Source organism: Girardinichthys multiradiatus, chromosome 17 (genome assembly GCF_021462225.1).
Source record: "Girardinichthys multiradiatus isolate DD_20200921_A chromosome 17, DD_fGirMul_XY1, whole genome shotgun sequence".
In the NCBI taxonomy this organism is placed as follows: Eukaryota; Metazoa; Chordata; class Actinopteri; order Cyprinodontiformes; family Goodeidae; genus Girardinichthys; species Girardinichthys multiradiatus.
The window spans coordinates 26,936,393-26,958,086 of NC_061809.1; the positions used below are offsets into that span (position 1 = coordinate 26,936,393).

General features: G+C 39.7%; 1 protein-coding gene across 1 annotated transcript; it reads right to left on the minus strand.

The window, feature by feature from the left end:
• Window positions 1–626: 626 nt before the first annotated feature.
• LOC124882631 lies at window positions 627–18,040 on the minus strand. Its single transcript, XM_047389068.1, has 6 exons — window positions 18,005–18,040; window positions 14,924–15,030; window positions 10,112–10,425; window positions 8,955–10,019; window positions 3,502–3,789; window positions 627–2,098 (listed from the first exon to the last, which is right to left on the minus strand). The coding sequence occupies exons 2-6, from the start codon at window positions 14,947–14,949 to the stop codon at window positions 888–890; spliced, it is 2,904 nt and encodes a 967-aa protein (XP_047245024.1). The 5' UTR covers window positions 14,950–15,030; window positions 18,005–18,040; the 3' UTR covers window positions 627–887.
• Between the last annotated feature and the right edge of the window lie 3,654 nt (window positions 18,041–21,694).

The window sequence follows — 21,694 nt, forward strand, 5'->3', positions numbered from 1 at the left end:
GATGTTCAGACAACAAATCTTCAGAAACTCAGATGTCGTTACGTTGAAAAGGTCTAAAATCTCCTAAGAACATTTCCAAGACCTCGATGAATCTGTCATGAACCGTTGTTGAAGGTGTTTTCCGCACCGATGTGCACATGCGTTAATATGCACTCATGTAACTGCAAATTTGTGGATAAAGTGCTTCTTATGTGTAAAATGGGTTTCCCATCAGCAACTGTTACCCAGGATAGCCTCTAGGTGTCGCCAAAGAGGTCAAGAGGTAGACCAAAAAATCATGACGCTCAAATAACCAGGACTGAAACAATAACAGAAACTATTGCATAAACTAAACTGGTCCACCAAGAGGAAAAACCAATTTAAATTGCTGAAATGGAGAAGTGGTGGCCTAGTGGTTAGAAAGCAGGGCATTTGCATCCTAGAGAGGCCACAAGGCCACCGCCTGCCACTCTGGGTCTCTGAGCAAGACCCTTAGCCCCTGAATGCTCCCCAGGTGCTGCACAATGGCAGCCCTCTGTTCCCTAAGGGATGGGTTAAATGCAGAGGACAATTTCTCCATTGTGAGATCAGTAAAGCCTAAATTTTATTTATTTTTTTAAATATAGGCACATCTCATTACATCAGAATATTGTTAAAAAGTCACTTTATTTCAGTAATTCTTCTCAAAAATTACAATCATGGGGAGACCAGCAGATCTGGCAGCACTGTCATTGACACAAGGGGGTGTAAGCAACAAAAGTCATTGTTAAAGAGGATGGTTGTTCACAGAGTGCTGTTCACAATCATAGTAATGGGAAGTTGAGAAGAAGGAAAAAATGTGGAAGATCCTGTTCAGGATCTAAGAGGGGTTCCTGTCTCCAACACTTACAAATGACAATATGATTGATCTAATCAAAGAAGCTGACAGGAGTAATAATCAGAGGAGCTGAGTTGGTTCCTCCAACATTAGTGCAGGGACTAAAGAATGGCAGAAGTCTCTCAGCGAAGCAGCAACCAGTGAAGGAGTAGAGAAGATCAGCAGTATCTACGTTATAAAAGGAGACCAGACCTCCATCATAATCAACAAACACCCCCACCCTCTGAGGGTTTGACCTTATAGGTAAACGCACTATGGGTTTATCAAACGCCTCGTATTCTTCCCCGTTCCTTAGATAAATTGTCCAGAAGCCACTTTCAGGTTGCAGTGTGATTTCTCCCTTCCTGTCAATCGACTCTGTGGCGACTCCTAAAGTCCAGTCGGTCTTCCTTTTTACCTGGACCTCGAAGTAGAATCTCTTATGGGCGAAACCTTGTTTTCCTAAAACATTGACACAGTCATTGAATCTTTGTGGGTTATCTGGGATATCTTTCCTCTCATCTCCATGATGTACCCGTTTCCCATCCTCAGACAAGATCAGTTCAGGATGTGCTGTATCCGGATCCAGAGTCACCTCGACTGCAAACTCCTTGACACTCCTCAGCTCTGCCTTGTTTATCTTGTGAACTACTGGAGTAATAATCATTGGGGCAGAGTTTTGACCATTGTTATTACTACTTGTATTAAGATATAGGAGAAGTTTCTTTTTGAAGCGGCATTTTTTGTAGGAGTAGATAAGATCTGCAGTATCTACATTATAAAAGGAGACCAGTTCCTTGTCATAATCCACAAAGACTCCCACTCTCTGAAGACGGGACTTCAGAGGGAGAACAACTGTAGGGGATGCCAGAGCTTCATAAACCTTGTTTCTTAACCATATAGTCCAGAAGCCATTGTCAGGGCTCAGCTTGATTTCTCCTTTCCGGTTGATGGACTCACTTGCCACTCCAATAGTCCAATCAGTCTTCCCTTCAACCTGAACCTCAAAGTAGAGCTTTCCCGATGAAAATGCCTCCTTTCCTAATACACTGGCACATTTATCAAATCTCTTGGAGGTCACTGGGAGATCTTTGGTCTCATTAGTGTCGTAGACTTGTTTCCCATCACTAGAGAGGACAAGGTCGGGATGCGCTGTATCAGGATCCAGAGTCATATCCACTGCAAACTCGCATAGTTTTTCCAGCTCAGCTTCCTTTTCTCCAAGGCCTTCTGACACGAAACGTAGATGCTGAGTGTTGACATCTACAACAAAGCAAAGCATCCATGTTTAAGGGCATGTTTGTTGTACATTGGTCTATATCAGTGGTTTCCAACTCCGGTCCTCGAGAGCTACCTTCCTGCATATTTTACATGCATCCCTGCTCCAACGCAGCTGAAATAAATGCTTGAATTACCTCTTCAGCATAGTATCACGTTTGACACAAGCCTAAAAATGAGCCATTCATTTGGTTCCGGTTGGTTGGACCAGGGAGAAGCATCTAAAGGTTCCGGACAGCAGCTCTCGAGGACTGGAGTTGGAGACCTCTGGTGTACATCATAAAGTAGCTCCTTCATTTACAGGTGTATAAGCTTAACAGAAATAAGAGTTTTACATATAAGAATTAATGCTGCAATACATTTGATTCAATTTCACCAAGGAATATTTCAGGACCCGTAAAGACTAATGTTAATGGAAGTGGGGCCATGCAACAGGCTCCTCACAAGACTAGGAGATAATTTACAGAAACTGATGCGCAACAAAATGGAAGACATGTTGGAAACGTCCTGACGCCTGGACATGGCCAAAACCTAAACGACACGGATTGACCATACCATCATTCTTTATCGAAAATGTGCGGGGAAGACCTGTCTCCTTATCAATATCTCCAACTAAGCCATCGAGTTAGATGGAGACAGAGGATCACAAAACTGTGTGAAGACGTGTAAATCTTGGAATCTAATTCTGAAACTAGATCAAAAAGAACATCTGCTCGAGGTACACAGACCTCTCAATATAGTTTAAAGGCGAACGAAAGATTTTAAGAAAAGAAAATCATGACAAATTCAAATTCAGGTTAAAATACATAACCCGAAGCCAAGGTTATCCAAAAATAAAATTAAGAAAATGCATAAAATGTCAAAGACCCCTGGAGAAAAAAACTATACAGTAGTACTCCTGCATGCATTTATTTCAACCTGCTTCATGAATCAGGTGCAGGAATGAAGCAAACAGCAGGTGCATTACAGTTACAGACCTTCACATTAGAACGTTTCATAACTGCCACTAAATTTACCAACGCTACGCTGTCAGTTTTTTTACTCTGCTGCCATACAGCTGCACTGTCAAATTCAGCATGAACCAGCCTATGAAGGTAACATTATAGCATGAATGGGGCTCAGCAATGGTTAAACTTGTAACATAGAAGAGGTGGGACCTCTGAGATGGTGCGGATTAAAACCTAAGAGCTTATAGTGGAAATAAACAAGGCTTCTTCCACATGTTTTATATCATAGAAGCAGTGAAAATGAGTGTAAAAGAATGACATTTGTTGCTTTTAGTGATACAAAAACAAGAAAAAAGAAGGAGGATTTACTGTTTGTCTTATGACAACCCTACATGTGTTAGATCTTGTCTTCTGGCTATTTGAAGCAGCTTTTTCTCTTACCTTTTGGTTCTTCGCTAAATCTTTTTAAACGCTCCACCAGTTCGTTATTTCCAATCTCCTGTAAGATATTAATCGCCACCAGCTTCGCTCCGGGGCCCTTATATTTGCATACCATCAGATCAACCGTCTGCCATCTTTCTGCCCTCTCCAGATCATCTTGTGGGATGCCTTTCTGGCCTTCCAAGATGTTATCCTGCTTCAAAAACCATTTAAATTGTTCAAAGTCTTCTTGTTTTAAGCTCTTCAGAGTGTTCAGGAGCTCCACCGAAAGTTTTTCCATGTTGCCTCATTCACTGCTGGGGAACTGCTGGAAATATGGAGACAAACAAATATTTAATTAAAACATATAAATTAACATGATAAACTGAAATGAAATCCAACAAATATGCTTAGCTTTAGTTGAAAATTCACATTGTCTCATAAGTGCTTCAATATCACGTCCTGAGGCTGAATCACATGTGTGGCTCAAGAAAGACCGTTTAAACAATTACTTTTTGTTTAATTGCACAATTTGTACCATACGTGTCTGCTGGGTCGTTTCTGGCAAAATGAATAAATGTTACATAGAGCTAATTTCATCCTTAATACCTGCATTTTGCTTTTAGCCATAAGAATTAAATCATGGACATGTGAGGCTAAAAATGTCAGTTGACAATGACGTTTGTTAATAAATAATTCCTGGGATAGAAGGGAAGATCGTAAAGTTAAGATTTTATTTCAGCAGCATAGAACAGATTTTTTTTTTTTAACAAAACAGGACATCATAAATTAAATATATACAGCACTAATTTAAAGTGTCTGGACTTGTACAGGTACATCTCAAAAAATGTTATCCTGAAAAGGTTCAATATGTTTTGTCCCTCATTTCAGAAAGCGAAACTCATATTATATAGATTTCTCACACATAATGAAATATTTCAAGCCTTTATTTCTTGTAATTTCGATGATTATGGGTTATAGATGATAAAAACCCAAAATTCAGTGTCTTAGAAAACTAGAATATTCTATCAATAAAAGGTTCATGCATGTTATAGCATGTTATAGCCTACACAGTTGTTAAAAAGACTGCTGACTTGTCAATTGTCCAAGAGTCATTAACACAGAAGGGTAAGCCACAAAAGGTAATTGTTAAAGAAGCTGGCTTTTCAAGCAAATGAATCCAAACACATTTATAGAAAGTTAAGTGGAAGGAAAAAGTGTGGTAGGAAAAGATGCACCAGCAACAGGGAAAACCGGAGGCTTGAGAGGATTGTCAGACAAAATCCATTCAAGAATTTGTTAGAGCTTCACGAGGAGTGGACTGAGGCAGCACACCAACAAGCTTCTTACCTGGGCTAAGGAAGAAGAGAACTGGACTGACCAGAACCTCATAGGGAATCTATGTTGTCAGGAGATGAGAGACACCAGAACCAACAATGAAGATTACCTGGAAGCCCCTCTTAAAGCAACTTGGGTTTCCTGAACATCTCAGCAGAATCACAGGCAGATCTCCTTGCCACGCCGCATTGATGCAGTAATTCATATAAAAGGAGCCCGGACCAGGTACTGAGAGCAACGAAATTAACGTTTTTTTAGAAGCCTGCCATTTTAGTTAAAAGTATCTTTTTTTTATTGATATTATGTAATATTGTCATTTTCTGAGATGCTGGATTTTAGGTTTTCATTATCTGTAAGCCAGAATCATCAAAGCTACAGGAAATAAAGGCTTGAAATACTTCTATGGGAAGAAACCTGTACCATCAGAAACTGAATTTGAATTGCTCAGACTGAATCTGTATTTGTGTAATTTGAAATTAATTAATTTGAATTTAATGGTTTGAAACTGAATTAATTTGCTTTTAAAATGTATTTCGTTGTATTAAAAATTCAGTTTGATTACTTCCACTTTCAGGTCTGTAATTCAATTTCAGTTCCAAAATTCAGTGTTTTTGTGTCGAACATCCGGGTTCTTGAGGATAGCCTTAGATTAATCAAACACAGATTCATCGATTTATGTTTCACATCAGGTTAAACTTCCTTTACGGCATGTTGAGCTGCAGCAGTGCAGCTACATGAGCTTAGCGGATGTCAATCACCAAGTCAAATGAGTATGGGGTAAGAACGTAAAGATGGAAATGTGTGCATATTAGTCAATAGTTGTGCTCCTCCGGCGTTTGATACTTCCGCTTGAACAATCTATGGGATAGGGTGGGCCACGGAGGATACATCGGACCCATCCTTCAAATCTGGGGAAAAGAAGGACGCATTTGTTGGAACCTTGGAGATTGGACAGCATTCGTCACCTCATCCAGGACGTTATTGGCCTACAAATGCGTCCTTCAAAGGATGCAGTCCTTAATTTGGACACAGCAATAGTGAATGACATCCGTGAATCAGTAAATCTGTGTTTGATTAATCTGTGGCTTCAAAGACCCGGATGTGTGACACAAAAAAATTGAATTTCAGACCTGAAAGTGAAAGTAGTCAAACTGAATTTTCAATACAAAGCAAAGCAATTTTCAAAGTAAACACATTCAGTTTTAAACCATTATATTCAGTTTCAGTTTAGTGAAATTCATTTTCAAACCAATACATTTAATTTCAAATTCAAATTCAGTTTCTGATGGCACAAGTTTCTTCCCATATACTTCATTCTCTGTGCAATGAATCTATATCATATATGAGCTTCTGAAATGAGTGACGCTTACAAACGCTTACCGTTGGGTTTTGTTTGACAGACTAATGAATTTCTATGCATTTGTATTCAGCTCCATTTACTCTGATAACCCAAAATAAAATTCAGCTGTTACAGTTCTCCTAAGATGTCTGTGTTTAATGTAATCTCACTGTAAATGCAGCTGTTCACTTTCTGTTCTCAGAGGTTTGTTAGAGAACATCAGAGAACAACCAGCATCATGAAGACCAAGAAACCAAGCAGACAGGTCAGGGAGAACTTTCTGGAGAGGTTTAAAGCAGGGTTAGGTCCTCAAACAACATCCTAAACTTTGAATATCTCTGTTCAATCCATCATCTGAACATGGAAAATGCTACATCCAGGACAATCCTGGATTCTTTACAAACTAATTCAAGCTGTGATTGCAGTCAAAAGGCACCCTACACATACACACCCAGAGTTGAATTTGTAAAATAAAAAACTCATCATACATGCTGTTAGTCTGTCTAAACCTCAGTGTAAAAGGCAGGTGGTATGCAGTCCGCCGTTTGATTTCCTACAACCAAGGTTCTTTTTTGCTACTTTGTCAGAACAAAAGGCTGGTTTATTTATAGCATTGCCAGAGGTGAGCAGATGATTCATCATTAGGATCTAATTTAGTACATAACGGATGAGATAATAAATAAAACTCTCAAAGACGTACCTAAGAAAATATGTCTGTGGTGGAATTTGATCAACTTGAAACCATTATTAACAGGTTTTCAACATCAGTTAGCTCTCCTGGCTCTTTTACTTTCTTTTTGTTTCAGTTTACCGTCTGACCTACCTTCATGATAATATTACAGATAAATAACTCTTACATTAATGAACCGTCACTGTTAAAGTTAAGAGGGATCTTCCTTTAAACACCAGAATTATTCCTACTTTGTTTACAGGTGTTTTCCAGCTCAACTTAAAGGCTTTGTATTAAAAGAAATATAATTTTTTTTCCACATGTAAATCAGTGTTATAGAAAGATGTACTGATCTGGTTCTGGAACATCTCAGTTTGGGACCGGCTGCATGTTGTGTTTAACAAACAGAAAGTGAACCCTGGTCTGTGCTTCTCAGCGTTAATGAATATTTTCCTGGTTTCTATTTTTTTGAGTGAATAGTGTCCCTAAAATGTGTTTTGTGCTGCTCAATGAGGCGTGAAATCAAACTTTTGCTAGTGGAAACTACAGGTTTTCAGCATTTAATGAAAGAAAAAGGAAAACTCACCCATCTCAGTCCAACACAGCTGTGTAAGTGCAGCAGTTTGAGCTAAATGTGTCTGTCTTCAGCATGGATTAATGTACTTTGGACCTTTGCCTACGAGGCCAAACCTAACGGTTTCCCACTTCCTCCTATTTCAGTCTGACTTCCTGTTGATGTTAGTCTCCTCCTCTCTCTGGGACGTCACCACCTCCTATGAGCTCTTGTGTTTGCAGAGCAGCAGTATGTGCTTCCTGACAGAGTGAAAGCAGCTTCAGCAAAGCAACAGGTTTACTGCAGACTGAAACGCATATCAACAATCATTAATAACCCACCAGGAGTTACAGTCATGGCAGGCTCAGTCCTAAATGTTAGCAGCCTGATGTCGTTTACAACTAACTGTAAAAAGTGGGGGAATTAAGGGGTTCCTGTCAGGATAGGGTGAAGTAGGTCAACTGACTTGAGTGAGCCAGACTTTGACTGGGCCACTGCAACACTTTGGTTTCTTTCATTTTCAGCCATTCTGTTGGACAGATGGCATCACGATTGGTAAATGGACTCAAACCGCTTTAACACCAGAGCTGCACTCATTCACACATCAGTATGCAGTTCAGGTGACAACTAAGGGGTTAAGTACCAACGTGTTGGGTGAGCGAGCCGGAATTGAACCCACAACTTTCCAACCTCCATTCTGGAATATGATATACAGAGGAGCCCATGATGGACTGCAGGGTACCCAGAGCCTGTAGATATAAAGTGGACCAAATCATCATGCTGCCACCATCGTGCACGACAGTTGGTTTAAGGTGCTTGTGCTGATATGCTGCGTTTGGTTTCCTCCAGTTATGGTGCAGTGCAAAACATCTCTGCTGTGGTCTCATCTGTCCAAACAACATTGTTCCAGAAAGAATACATTTATCTTCTCTTGCAACCATATTGTTTTTAGAGAAAAGGCTTTCTCCTTCAGACCATCCAATCAGACCAACGTATTTATTTTTTAATTTTCCCTTAATGAACTTTAACCTTTAACCTGCTAACTGAGGCCTGTAGAGTCTTGAGATGGAGCTTGTAGGACATCCACTCCTGGGAGGATTGGTAGCTGTCTTTAATGTTCTCCACCTGTGAATAATTATCTCTAGAATAATGGACTATTTCACAAAACACAATCAACACAGAACAGCATTTAGATTTATGGCTCCTTTTTTTTTGTATCAGCCGCATTAATTCAGGGCATTTATTACACAGATGTGAACAGAAAAACATGATCCAGATACAACTGCTTATTTAGAGAAAATACAAAGATTGTCATCAGGATTAGAAATGAGCAGATCAGAGGAACAGCTTAGGCTGGGCCGTTTGGAGATAAAGTAGGAGGGGCAAGGCTGAGATGGTTTGCACATGTCCTGAGAAGAGATGGTGGGTACATGGGGAAGAGGACGATGGAGATGGAGCTGTCGGACAGGAGGGAAGGAGAAAAACCCCATGAAGGGTCTTTATGTAATCAAAGTATAAATACTGTAAGATATAATGTCTTATAGCAGTTACTATAGCTGGTTGCTATGGTGCACTGAGAGGAGAGATGACCAGAGGGGTGGAGTTCAGACCACCATGATAAATGCCGGGACTGAAGAATGGATGAAGGTCGTCTTTAAAGGAGCAGTCTGAATATCTGTGAATCAGTTCTGCAGAATCCACATCAGAAAATGAGACCAAGCCCTTCTCATAATCCACAAAAACACCCACTTTGTTTACTGCGGTTTTTACGCTCCAACTCAAACCAGCTGCTTTAAACGTATCTCCACCTCTTAAACAAATAGCCCAGTGACCATCGTCGGGGCTCGTTTTGATCGATCCTTTCCTGCCAATCGACTTGTAGACGACTCCTAAATCCCAGGCGGTTTTTCCTCTCACCTGAACCTCAAAGTAAAATCTTCCAGAGGAGAAACTCTGCCTGCCCAACACATTGACGGCAGTGCTGAACCGCTCTGGGTTGTCTGGGAGATTTTGTTTAGCGTCACTGCAGTGAACTTGTTTCCCATCTTCAGAAAAAATGAGGTTGGGGTGTGCCGTGTTTGGATTCAACGTCACGTCTACTGCAAACTGCTGCATTCTGATCAGCTTAGCTTTACTGAGGAACTTCTCCTTCTCTCTATCGAGTATTTCCTTAAGTTTATTCACAGAGGTCATTACGCTTTCACCATATGATGGTTGAATAAAGGTGACCTCTGTCAAGTTGCATGTTTTCAAATCTTGGGGAAACGTCTGGTTATCTTCTGTGAGGAGGAGATGTTCCAGCTCAGTTTCTCTCCTGGTGAGCTCTGAGATTTCCTGCTTCAGTTCTCTGATGGTGCTTTCAGCTTGCTTCTGTGCAGTTTTCTGCTTTTCCTCGATGGCTTCGATGAGATCAGACAGACTTTTCTCGATGGACTGAATTAAAATGGTGAAGGTGAGCCGACTATCTGCAGTCTGTCGCTCTGCAGATTCCCTGCTTAGCTCTGCTGAACGCTGGATCTCACAGATCTTCATCTCTCTCCCTTTTATTTCCAGCAAAATGTGCGCCTTCATTTCCCTCAGCCTGGCCTTCTGTTTATCACAGTCAGATTTGGAATGACCAGCATCCCTGATCCTCAGGCCTGAATTGGAGCAAAAAACAGAGTTCATTTGATCAGACCAATGGAAATCCATATATAATCATAAAAATAACTCTTATCAGTCTTATATTGACCATTTTTACTCTCCATTCTCTGCGCTGAGCTTGTGTTTGACAACTTTTGTGCTAGATCATTTCTGCAGATCTTCTCTAAAACCTGTGTGGACTTCCTCAGAGCTTCGAGGCAGCCGTACTTTTGCACCATCAGGTCCACCGTGTCCTGCCGGTCTGCGTTTTCCAGCCGGGCTGCTGGGATGGCTTGGGAATCATTTGCTGCGTCTTTTAGCAGCCACTTGAATTGCTTGAACTCCTCGTGAGTCAGGTCCTCCAAGGTCTTCCAGAGATCCTCTTTAGGCGTCGTCATTGTAGGTTTATTGCTGGCTGAGATTCTGCACCCACAGAAAATACACCAAATACTGATTTATCAAAGCTGTTCATTGGTTTTTTAATTTTCAAAATTATGATAATGGAGCTAATTTTGATTTTATTTGACGTCTTTCTTTTTCTGGTTCGGTACTGATCCAACAGAACCGGAAAAAAACATTTATATAAAACATGTCAAACTTTGGTTAGATCGGTATTAGTGTACTATGATGATTCATTGTTCAGTGTTTACAAAATTAAATTAAAATATATTTGATTAAGATTAATGCAAGGACAGCTTTATTTTGAGAAACATCCATAAGCTCTATAGTACCTCTGGAGGAGCTGCAGAGATCCACAGCTCAAGTGGGAGAATTTGCAGACATGACGGCTTTTAGTTCTGGTTTCAACAAACTTGTCCTTTATGCAGGAGGGACCAGAAGAGGAGTTTTAACACCTACCAAGCAAAGGTCAAAGCAAGCATGCTAAATAAGCTGCTCAGCTCAGGTGAGAGCCATATTCAAATTCATGTGTTAGAATGGCTTAGTCAAGGTCCAGACCTAAATCCAACTGGGAATCAGTGGCAAGACTTGAAAACTGACGTTCACAGACGTTCTCCATCCCAATCTGACTGAGCTTGTGCTTTTTGCAAGATGTAATGTGGGAATCCTTCAGGCTGTAGATGTTCAAACCCCAAAGACCTGCAGCTGGAACTGCAGTAAAAGGTGGTTCCACAAAGTATTTCTTCAGGGAGGTTGAAAACAAACACACACCAAACATGTCAAATTTATATTTATAAAAAAGAAAAAACATGCATTGTTTTCCTTCTAATTCTTAATGATTCACTACTTTGTGTTGATCCATAACATAAGATCCCAATAAAATGCATTGAATTTGTGTTTCTGACGTGAAAAAATGTGAAAACGTTCAAGGTGTTTGAGACCCTTAGCAAAGCAACCAAATGAGAGGTTTCAGGTACAAACATAGGACCGACATTATCTTAACTATTAACAATAGTTAAGGAAGTTAAAACATGTTGGTAACTGAACTGATTCAGGAAGTTACTCAAACTGACTTCTGAATCTCAGCCTGCAGAAAAATGACAAAAACCACTTGATGAACTCATCATCATTTCAGGATCTTAGGATCCGTATTAACTAGATTATAGTGAAGGTTTGGGTCAAAAGAGTGTTTGATTTTTCGTGTTTAGACAAACTGCTGGGCCTTTCCATAAACTGAAGGGAGCAGAGAGCGAAAGTTAAACTGAACCTTTGAACATGAACTGAACAACATTCTGTTTGGCTCAATTGATTATCCAATAAGGAACGCCTTGATCTTTATTGGTGGCAGGTGAAACCATATTTGTGAAGCCCTGAAGTCTCACCTAGTGGGACATGTTCCCAACCATGCCTTAAGAAGGTGTTGTACCAAACCACCTCAACCGGTTCAATGTGATGGAGCTGAAGCCGGTTTCAGACAGTTTTTAATCTCATGTTAAAGAGCAGTACTTCTCACCTAATTCCCAGAAAGTTAACCTTGAGGATTGACAGGTACACCGACAACTTTTCGTCATTTCTGCTCCTACACACTACACCAGAAGGTTTGACTGTAACTACAATGTTCTCTTTCTGAAATGCTGTTAGTTTAAGTCCAGATGTAACGGGACGCACAGCTTCCAGAAAGTTCCACTTATGTCTCGTCAGTCCACAGAATAGTTTCCTAAAGGTCTTGGGGATCATCGAGATGTATTTTGGTGAATGTGAGACAAGCCTTTGTGTTCTTTTTGGATGTTTTTAGGTGTTCTGGGACCTCCTGGGTGAGTTATTGATCAGCTCTTAGCCTAACTTTGGTAAGCTGGCCCCTCCTGGGAAGGTTCTCCACTGTGGCTCTCTGAAGACCCAAAGCCTTAGAAATAACCCTGTCCACACTGAGTTTTTCTCATCTGTTCTCAAATATCTTGAAATCACGACATGATATGTTGCTTAATCAGAGTCTTTAGCCTACTTCATGTTGTCAGACAGGTTCTGTTTAACTTAATTGATCTGGCAATAATCAGGCCTGGTTGCAGGTAGTGAAATCGCCCTCAGCTTTCCAAACAATGTGGTTAGTCAGTTGTTTTATGATTTAACAAGAGGGGCAGTTACTTTCTCCTGTAGGCCCAGGCTAGCTGGGATAGTTTTTTACTACCTTTATGGATAACATCATCCTTATTGTAGCATGCCCTCTCGAACAAGGATGAGACGTTACTGATGGTTTTATGAGATTTTATTCCTTTCCTTAAACCTTGTTCCATTCTGATAATCACCATATCACCACCGTAAGAGCAGCAACACATATTTATGTGTAACTAAGTTTATATCATTCCAGACTTCAGTTTATGCGAACATATCAACAGACAGCTTACTAATTAATTTTAAATGCTTAAATCAACACACCTTTGACCTCTTCGGAGGGCTGTCAGTATAAAATAATATTCACCGTGGCTCCATGTAAAACTTAGGCCGTACTTGTGGCGCAAACGCTACCTTCCGTACAACTACGTTACACAGGAAGTGTAAGTTCAAAATAAAAGCATGCAGCTCAAAAACAGGAAGTCAACGCCCTCATTCAGAAACTTCCAACAAAAAATGGACCACTTTCTAATTTGCTGTCCCAAATAAGCTTATGGTTATCTACAATTATAAAACTGCTTTTTGTGTTGGATTAGAGGGCCTGTGTTACACTAGTAAACACACCTAAATATGAAGTCTGAGCGAAACTAAACCGTTAAGGTATTTTAAAATCTAAAGTTTTTATCTGTTCTTGAGAATTGAGTCCAACAGAGGCGTTTAGAGAGCAAACGGTGTCCTGTCTGTGTTTACCAGAAAGCAGAAGTTTGACTAAAGTTATTCGTTCATCCGATGGAAGAATGGGATGATTCCTCCAACCCAGGCACACAGAATAATATAAATATCTACTTACCAGTATTAAATGGGAGTTCAAACACGGTTCAGGTCCTCGCATGTGTTTCATTCACTTATCACTCAGCTCTGGACCTGCCTGACTGGTTTATGAATGATTTATAAAAAGGGAGGAACTGTGGCCCTGGAAATTAAACCGCTGACTGGTTGTAATTTGCACAGTTGCCGCTAGATGGTGCTGTAGTCTCAGTTTCACAGGATGTCTAGATGGTCTGTCACCTGTGGCCCTGAAGGTGGCTCTTAGGGCCCTCCACATTAACTTAGAATCATTTTGGTCAAAGATTGAGTATAATTAAGGAGGGTTTTTATATAAATTTGAATAAAAGCAGACTCAGTTTTTCTATGTGGTTTGGTTCAATATCTGCATAGAAACTCCACAACAGAACAACGGAACAAGAAATACCAATTTGTTTTTTCAACCATTTTATTTCATAAGGCTGCAAACTACATGCTTTTCTTCATTTTCCATTGAATAAAATTAATGTCTGTTTTAATCAAGCTAATTGATTGTGATTTTGTTAAACTACAACAAAAATATTATTTCTATTGGGTCTTGGACTTAAATAAAAATAAGCACAACATAGATGAATAAAATACATTTTGTATAAGAAGAACCTTAAAGTCCTAAGCAGACGTCTGGTGAATCTGCTTGTTATAAAAGTTGCATATTCATTGTTCTAAAACCCAAAAATGGAACCACAACTCTGGTTCCTTCAACTAACTGTAAAGCACACACTTCATATAGAAATCATATATTAACATTGATTAATTTTCAAAAGGTTGTATGGCTCTAGAGAAATTTATTTATAGGAAATGAGAGAAAAAAATGGCAATTTCCATCTAAATGGTTGCAGACTCTTGGGTTAGATTATCCTCAGGAACAGGAAGACCTTCATCTCCAAAACGGTCCTAAGCAATAGTTTTGCAGGCTTTCTGAAAGTTTTTTATGGCTGCCTATTGAATACTTTTCTGTCATCATCCATTAGTCTAGGAATTTGTTCAGTGTCTGGGAATCTTTTTTAGTGTCAAATTAATTCAACCTCAAAATGAGAAATCTGCTCAGAAATGGAAATTGTTCAACATCTAGGAATCATTTGAAATTACGGAATGATTTCAGATATGGAATCTGTTCAGAATTAGGAATCAATTTAATGTATCTGTTCAAAATCGGGGATCTGTTTGGCATCTAAGATTCTCTTCAAAATAAATCTGTTCAAAATCTGGAATCTGTTCAGCATCTGAGGATCTCTTCACAGTAAGGAATTGTTTTAGTTCCAGGAATGAACAGATTACCCTTAGGAATCTGTTCAAAATAAGAAATCTGTTCAAAATATGGAATCTTCAGATTATGGGAATCTGTTCAGCTGTAGGAATTAGTTAAGCATCAGAAAATGCTCTGGCACAGACTAGATGTATGTGAAAACGGTGAAAGTCCAAAGAGAAACTCTGGAAGGTCTGCAGAGACTGAGGAAGGGGTCAGGACCTTTCTACCGCATTATAGAATGGGAACCGTTTCAGAGTGGATCACCCTGTGGTGTGTAGAGGGACATTTGCATGGTTTTACCTTTTTAAGGCTGAAGCTTCAGGCATGTAACTGGAAAGTGTCCCACCCTCAGTGTTGGCGAGGACACGTCAGTTTGTTGTCAGCTGGAAGATGCTTTTTCAGGTGTGCTGTTTTTAACAAGCAAGTAAAACCAAACAGAAACTAGATCAGCTGATATGTTAGGAGTGTTGTTGTTTTTTTTTTCTTAGTCTGATGGTTTCTGTTTCAACTGGTTTACTGTGACATAACATCTGCAGCCTCCACCACCCCACAGTCAGCTAACTGAGGGCTGTAGAGCCTGCTTGGGGTGAATTTGTTGGGACTTTCACTCCTAGGAAGATTAGCAGTTCTCTCTTTGGAATGATGGCCATTTCTAAATGGCCTCATAACTCTTCCCATGTTGATCAGCAGCAGCAACTGCTTCTCTAAAGTCATTGGTGATGTCTTCCCATCTTGAAATTGTGTTAAGACACATCTGTATCCTCCGGAGCAGCAACCTGGCAAGACTCCTGCTCTTATTGGGGTGGTCGCACTGATGGTTATCTTAAATCCCATGACAGGGAGAACGTCCACAGGATTCAAGGGTAAACTTTCAACTCCACAGTTGGTCTGAAGCAGAACAACCATTAATTTAATCACAAAAACTGGACATTAATATTGGAGGAGCACAAAAGCTCTACCTTAACTGGAAAAAATCAGGTTACTTTCTTCGGCTTCACAGAGAACCTGATCCAATCAGAATAAGCAAGGGTAGCCCCGATCTCAGATTGATCCACTCATGTTTAAGATAACATGAAGCACCATGTAGCTTTGTGTTTGAACTGCCAAAGAATGCCATTCTCCACCCACACCTCATCATCTGCTGGATTCCCTTATCCTTCATACCACAGTGATGTGTCATTTTCTACTATCTCACTCAGCTGGCACGAAGAAGAGGACTGCAGAACGGGTGAGATCTGAAATATCTAAGCCCCGTGTACCACAATGTGCATCACACAGGAACTTCCTGATCGCCAGATGTTACACAGGCCTTTAATTAGCACTCTTCAGTCTGGTTTCAGGAAACAGCACAGTACAGCCACCATAAAAGTTGTAAATGGCATCATTGAGGCGTTGAATGCTATTGGCTCCTGTGCTGCCCTTTTTATTGACTTTATTGACTCTAAGGTATTTGAAACTGTTGATCATACTATTCTTTGTGGTTTATCACACCACGTATGCAACAAAGTGGTCTGTCATCAAAACACTTAAAGGTCACAAACGGTGTGCCACAGGGTTCCATTTAACTCTTGTTTTCTGTAAACAGTGTTGGGGAAAATGTTTCTGATGCTTATATGCATTATTATACTGATGACACTGATTTACTGCCATGTAAAAACTGAGTGTCTGCAGTCTGCATTTGACTGTATTCAGTCTGACTTGCTTCTTCGGAAACTAGTTCCAAATGCTGATAAGTCAAAGGTCATGCTGTTTGCTAACAAAAAGAAAGTTCAACAAACCCTGCCTTGCATAAAAACAATGACAGGTGCACCAATAGAGTGTGTTGAAGCTTGGCATAGGAATTTACAGTAAGCTTTAATTTAAGTCACATATTCAACATGTTGTAAAGAAGTTAAAATTTAAAGGTTTTCTTCAGAAATCTTGTTTTTCTTTTAGTACAAGGTCTTCCTATCTCTGTTAGATTACTTAGATGTTGTTTATATGAATGCACCTGCCACCTATCTGCATATGTTGGATGTTGTTTATCATGGAGCATTACAGTTCATAGCAGGCTATAAATCTCTCACTCATCACTGTACTTTATATTCTTCAGTAAATTGGCCATCATTATCAATCCGTACACTCATGCATTGGTACGTCTTCATCTATCCTTGGACCGGTCCATTTTACTGTTATTTAAACAAAATGTGAGGTTCCTCAGGGCTCCATTCTCGACCCATTTTCATTCAAAAGTCTGCGTACCCCTCTTAGCCCAGGGGACAGGGTATTACACCATCTATTACTATAAGTATTCTAGTATAATCACCGAATGGCCACAGACCCTTACTCCAAAACACACATGGACTTGACAAAGTCTTCCAATACTGGATCTTTTATCATTCTTATCTCATATTTATATACTGTTTTTAGTTTGCAGTTACATGCAGCACTTTGTTGCAGCTGTGTTTGTTTTAAAGTGCTTTATAAATAAAGGTGGTACGGTATGGCATAGTAAAACCCATGTTAAATCCTAGGGATCAGTTCATTTTCTTCCTTTTGAGCTAAACGAGGTTGAAACTGAACTCAATGCCTTGCAAGGTAGAAGTAAAATAAATAAAACAAAAATAAAAGGTTTTTTATTCACCGCCTTACTCCAATACCCTCAAATAAAATCCAATGCAACTGTTACGGGTCTGCGATAACAAAGGAAATGCCTGCAAAAAAAATGTAGGGTGTAAAAATAAGAACCACAACAGCACACTTGTCTTTCTCCAAACTGCGTATATTAATTTTCATTGCAACCCATTTAAAACACATATCAATGCTTTAAATGTCCAGTACAAACAACAACTAATAAAATAAAAATAGAATACAGTTGCACATTCATTCGTCTCATATGCAACTACTGTTTATCACACCTCCAGATGACTTTGTAATACTGGTAAATAATACATACAGCAGCTTTACTGTGCTTTTAGTTATATGTCGCTTATTTGGAGTTGGACTTGGCACTTTTTTTATTCATTACTATACAGTCTTATGGCTTTATTATACTTTCCAAATAAAGCACATAAAAATAACAATCTGGTATTAACTTGCCAATATAAACATTATGAACCAATGCAGCATTCTGTGCTTATAAAACATTAGTTAAGTCACATCAGGAATCAATTTGAACCAATTTACATATGAATGATCTGCATAATACATTAATTTCTGTCATAATAAACACACTGGCGCGATCTACTGCGAGTTTCCCGCAATGCGGCTCAGCTTTACCGCTATTTCTGGCCGCAGCTCGATCACCTTCAATTAAAACTCTTCATCAAAAGTTACACAAATCATCAGACATAGTGACTCAGTAACCCAGAAGTAATACGCAGCTTACAACCAAGTACTGACCTGTAAAATAAATGCAGAATTTAAGAGTGAGAACCACAGCAGAACTTCTCCAGACTGCGCATGAACGGAAGCAGGAAATTGCTCCATACTAAGCAGCCGGGGTGGGAACTGGACCCCCGTACTGCCAAAGGTTCCGCTCCTCCACAAAATTATTTAGACAAGACTACTTTTATGAAGTATGCAATCATAAATCTAATATTAATTTATATTAATAAGGAACAGTTATTTGGTGACGATAAAACAATTAATTATAATACCAAATGTGTTCACAGCGTTTGGGTTTACCACAAATTATGTTCACTCTCCATGATTCTATTTTTAACTATTTTCTTTTGTAATAAAGGACCATTAGCTGAGCTACTGCTGCCGTTATTGTACTCACATTATCTTTCCAATAGAAGGTGCTCATGGATCAGTGTTTGTTGGTTGTTTTGGCACTCACTGTTGTGCTGGGTTCCATTGACCTAGGAAGTTGGAACTGGGAAGTTGGAGTTTATGTCATCTCTGAGTTGTAGCGTTCCAGTTTCCTGCTTGTTTTTGTTTGTATTGCTAGCAAGTGTAACAGCAGTCTTATAACAATAACGATGACAATAAACATTCCATGTATATAAACAGTGTTGAAACATTTAATCTCATAAACACTAAAAAGTAGTACGTGTACAACTGACTAAATGTTACATACGTAAATAATAAAGAACTGCTGAAACAGTCAAAGTGAGAATGTTTTACTATTATTGATATGAGTAGCAGCCATCTTAAATGTGGAAGTCAGGTATGGTTATGTTGCCCTGAATTTCCGACTCGTAATTCCGACCTTTGAGGGCGTTCCAGTTGAATATTTTCCTCGGAAATTCTGACTTCTTAGTACAAATGGAACGCACCATTAGCTTGACTTCATTGGAGGTTTCTTCCTGTTAAAAGGGAGCCGTTTCTTTCCTCTGTCGCCATGTGCTTCCTCAGGAAGAGGGTTTGCTGCAAAGTCAATGACTTTATGCAACTGGATGGTCTTCCTTACATAGATTTACATTTGACCAAGTGGCATAATAAACAAAGTAAGACTATCCTGTAATATATGTAGGATCCTATTGGACTGTTTGCCATTGAATCTAATCTAATCTGTGATTGTATTGGTTTGGAATAAATTTAATGTAATTTAATTTGTTGTTAAAGATGGTATAGTAGTCTGAAACTAAACTGCAAAAGACTGCCTTCAGAAGTCACAGAACACTGTAAGTAAAAACAGTCCATGTGTCAAACTGAATCCCAGTCTAATTGCAGTTGTTTTGTTTCTGCCCTCAGAGGTTTGTTAGAGAACATTCGAGAACAACCAGCATCACGAAGAACAAGACACACAGCAGACAGGTCAGGGAGGAAGTTGTGGAGAAGTTTAAAGCAGGGTTAGGTTCTACAACAATATCCAAAACTTTGAACATCTCACAGAGCTCTGTCCAATCCACCATTTGAACATGGAGGATTGAGCACCAGCAGACTGACCAGGACATCGATGTCCACCTTAACTGACAGGCTGGGTAAGGCAAGCACTATTCATGGCAGCAGCCAAAAGGATCATGGTAACTCTGGAGGAGCTACAGCAACCAACATCTCAGGTGGGAGAATTGGTCAATAGAACAACTATTAGCAGAGCACTTCACAAAGCTGGCCTTTACAGAAGAATAGCAAGAAGAAAGCTTCTGGAGAAAGAAAGCCATAAGAAGCTCTGTCAGCAGTTTGTTGCAAACCATGAAGCAGACACAGCAAACATGGAAGGTGGATGACGATGAGAAAAATACACTTGTTTAGGTTTATTATATATGTGGTTATTATATTATGTTAGTTAGTTTCTTTTTCTCTTTTATTTTCCAGTCATGTTTGAAATAAACTAAAAAAACTAAACTGAAGGTGCTCTGGTCAGATGAGACCAAATCTGAAACTTTTAGCCAACAAAGCAATATATGTTCTGAGAATTAACGCTACACATTACCATGAACACAACATACCCACTGTGAAACACTTGGGTGGCAGCATCATGGTGTAGGGGGATGCAGCATCAGGGACAGAGGGGCTGCTCAGAGTTGGTGGAGGAATCTGTGGCATGACCTGAAAGTTGATGTTCACAGACGCTCTCCATCCAATCTAACTGAGTTTAGGCTGTTTTGCAAAGAAGAATGGGCATCAGTTTCAGTCTGTAGATGATTTTAAGGAGGTAGAGACAAACAAGACCTGCTGTTGGACCTGCAGAGAAACAAATTTCTACAAGTGTTGACTCAAGGGGGATTGAACATGAATGCCAGATAAGACAAAAAATAATTACAAAATTACTTACAGCCCTAATTCCAATGAAGTTGGGACGATGTGTAAAACGTAAATAAAAACTGAATACAATGATTTGCAGGCAGCGCAGTCTGGTACCAGAACTCTTTTACCACGAAGCCATGCTGTTGGAACACGGGCAGAATTAGGCTTGGCATCGTCTTGCTAAAATGAGTAGGGACGTCCCTCAAAAAACAATTGCTTGGATGGCAGTGGATGTTGCTCCAAAACCTGTATGTACGCTTCAGCATCAATGGTGCCTTCACAGATGTGCCAGTTACCCATGATGCTGTGGGCGCTAACACTCCCCCATACCATCACAGATGCCGCGTTTTGAACTTTGCACTGATAACAGTCCAGATATTACTTTTACTCTTTTGTACACAACGTCCATGACTTCCAGAAACAATTTGAATTGTGGACTCGTCAGACCAGAGCACACTTTACCACTTTGCTTCTGTTCATCTCAGATGAACTTGGACCCAGAGAAGCCGCCAGCGGTTCTGGGTGTTGACATATGGTTTTTTGTATGGTAGAATATTTTTACTTGCACTTGTAGATGGCGCGACGAGCTGTGTTAGCTGACGACGGTTTTCTGAAGTGTTCCTGAGCCCATGTGGTGATATCTGTTACAGAATGATGTCGGTTTTTAATGCAGTGTCTCCTTAGTGGTCAAAGGTCACGATCACTCAATGTTGGTTTTCACCCTTGCTACTTATGTGCAGAGATTTCTCCAGATTCTCTGAATCTTTTGATATTATAGACTGTAGGTAATGAAATCCCTAAATTCCTTGCAATTGTACATTGAGACACATTCTTTCAGCGCCTATCTCTCTTCCTACCCAATGTGTTCTTCAAAATGCTTAATCAGTTTCAGACTCTTTATGGAAAGTTAAAATTCCCAGAATTTGCAGCACGATACTTGAAACGTGTAAGTTTGACGGCACTCTCCTTACCCAACATTCAATTTTATTACTAAGCATCTGCAACATTGCGTTTTGGTCTAAATCGTTAATGTTTTTCTTGAGGTCAGCTGGAAGCACAATCATTCCTTCTCCATCGTGGATTCCCTCGTAAAGGAATATACTCTCCCATCCTCTCATCTCTTTAGATATTTTCAGGTTAAGAACTATGCGAAATCTTCATTTCCTAATTTTCCCCATCTTCCTCCAACGCTGATATCCAATGATTTTGTTGAATTAATTCCCACCCAGAGGTCACCTATCTCAAATATATGTCAAATCCTTTGATCATAAGGACAAAGGAAGCCTAGGAGCATGAGTTGGATCTGATCTTTGATGACAACTGGTGGATTTCCATTCACAAAACTTCCATCTGTGCCCATCTAATATTTATTCAGTTTAAAGTTCTGTTTATGTG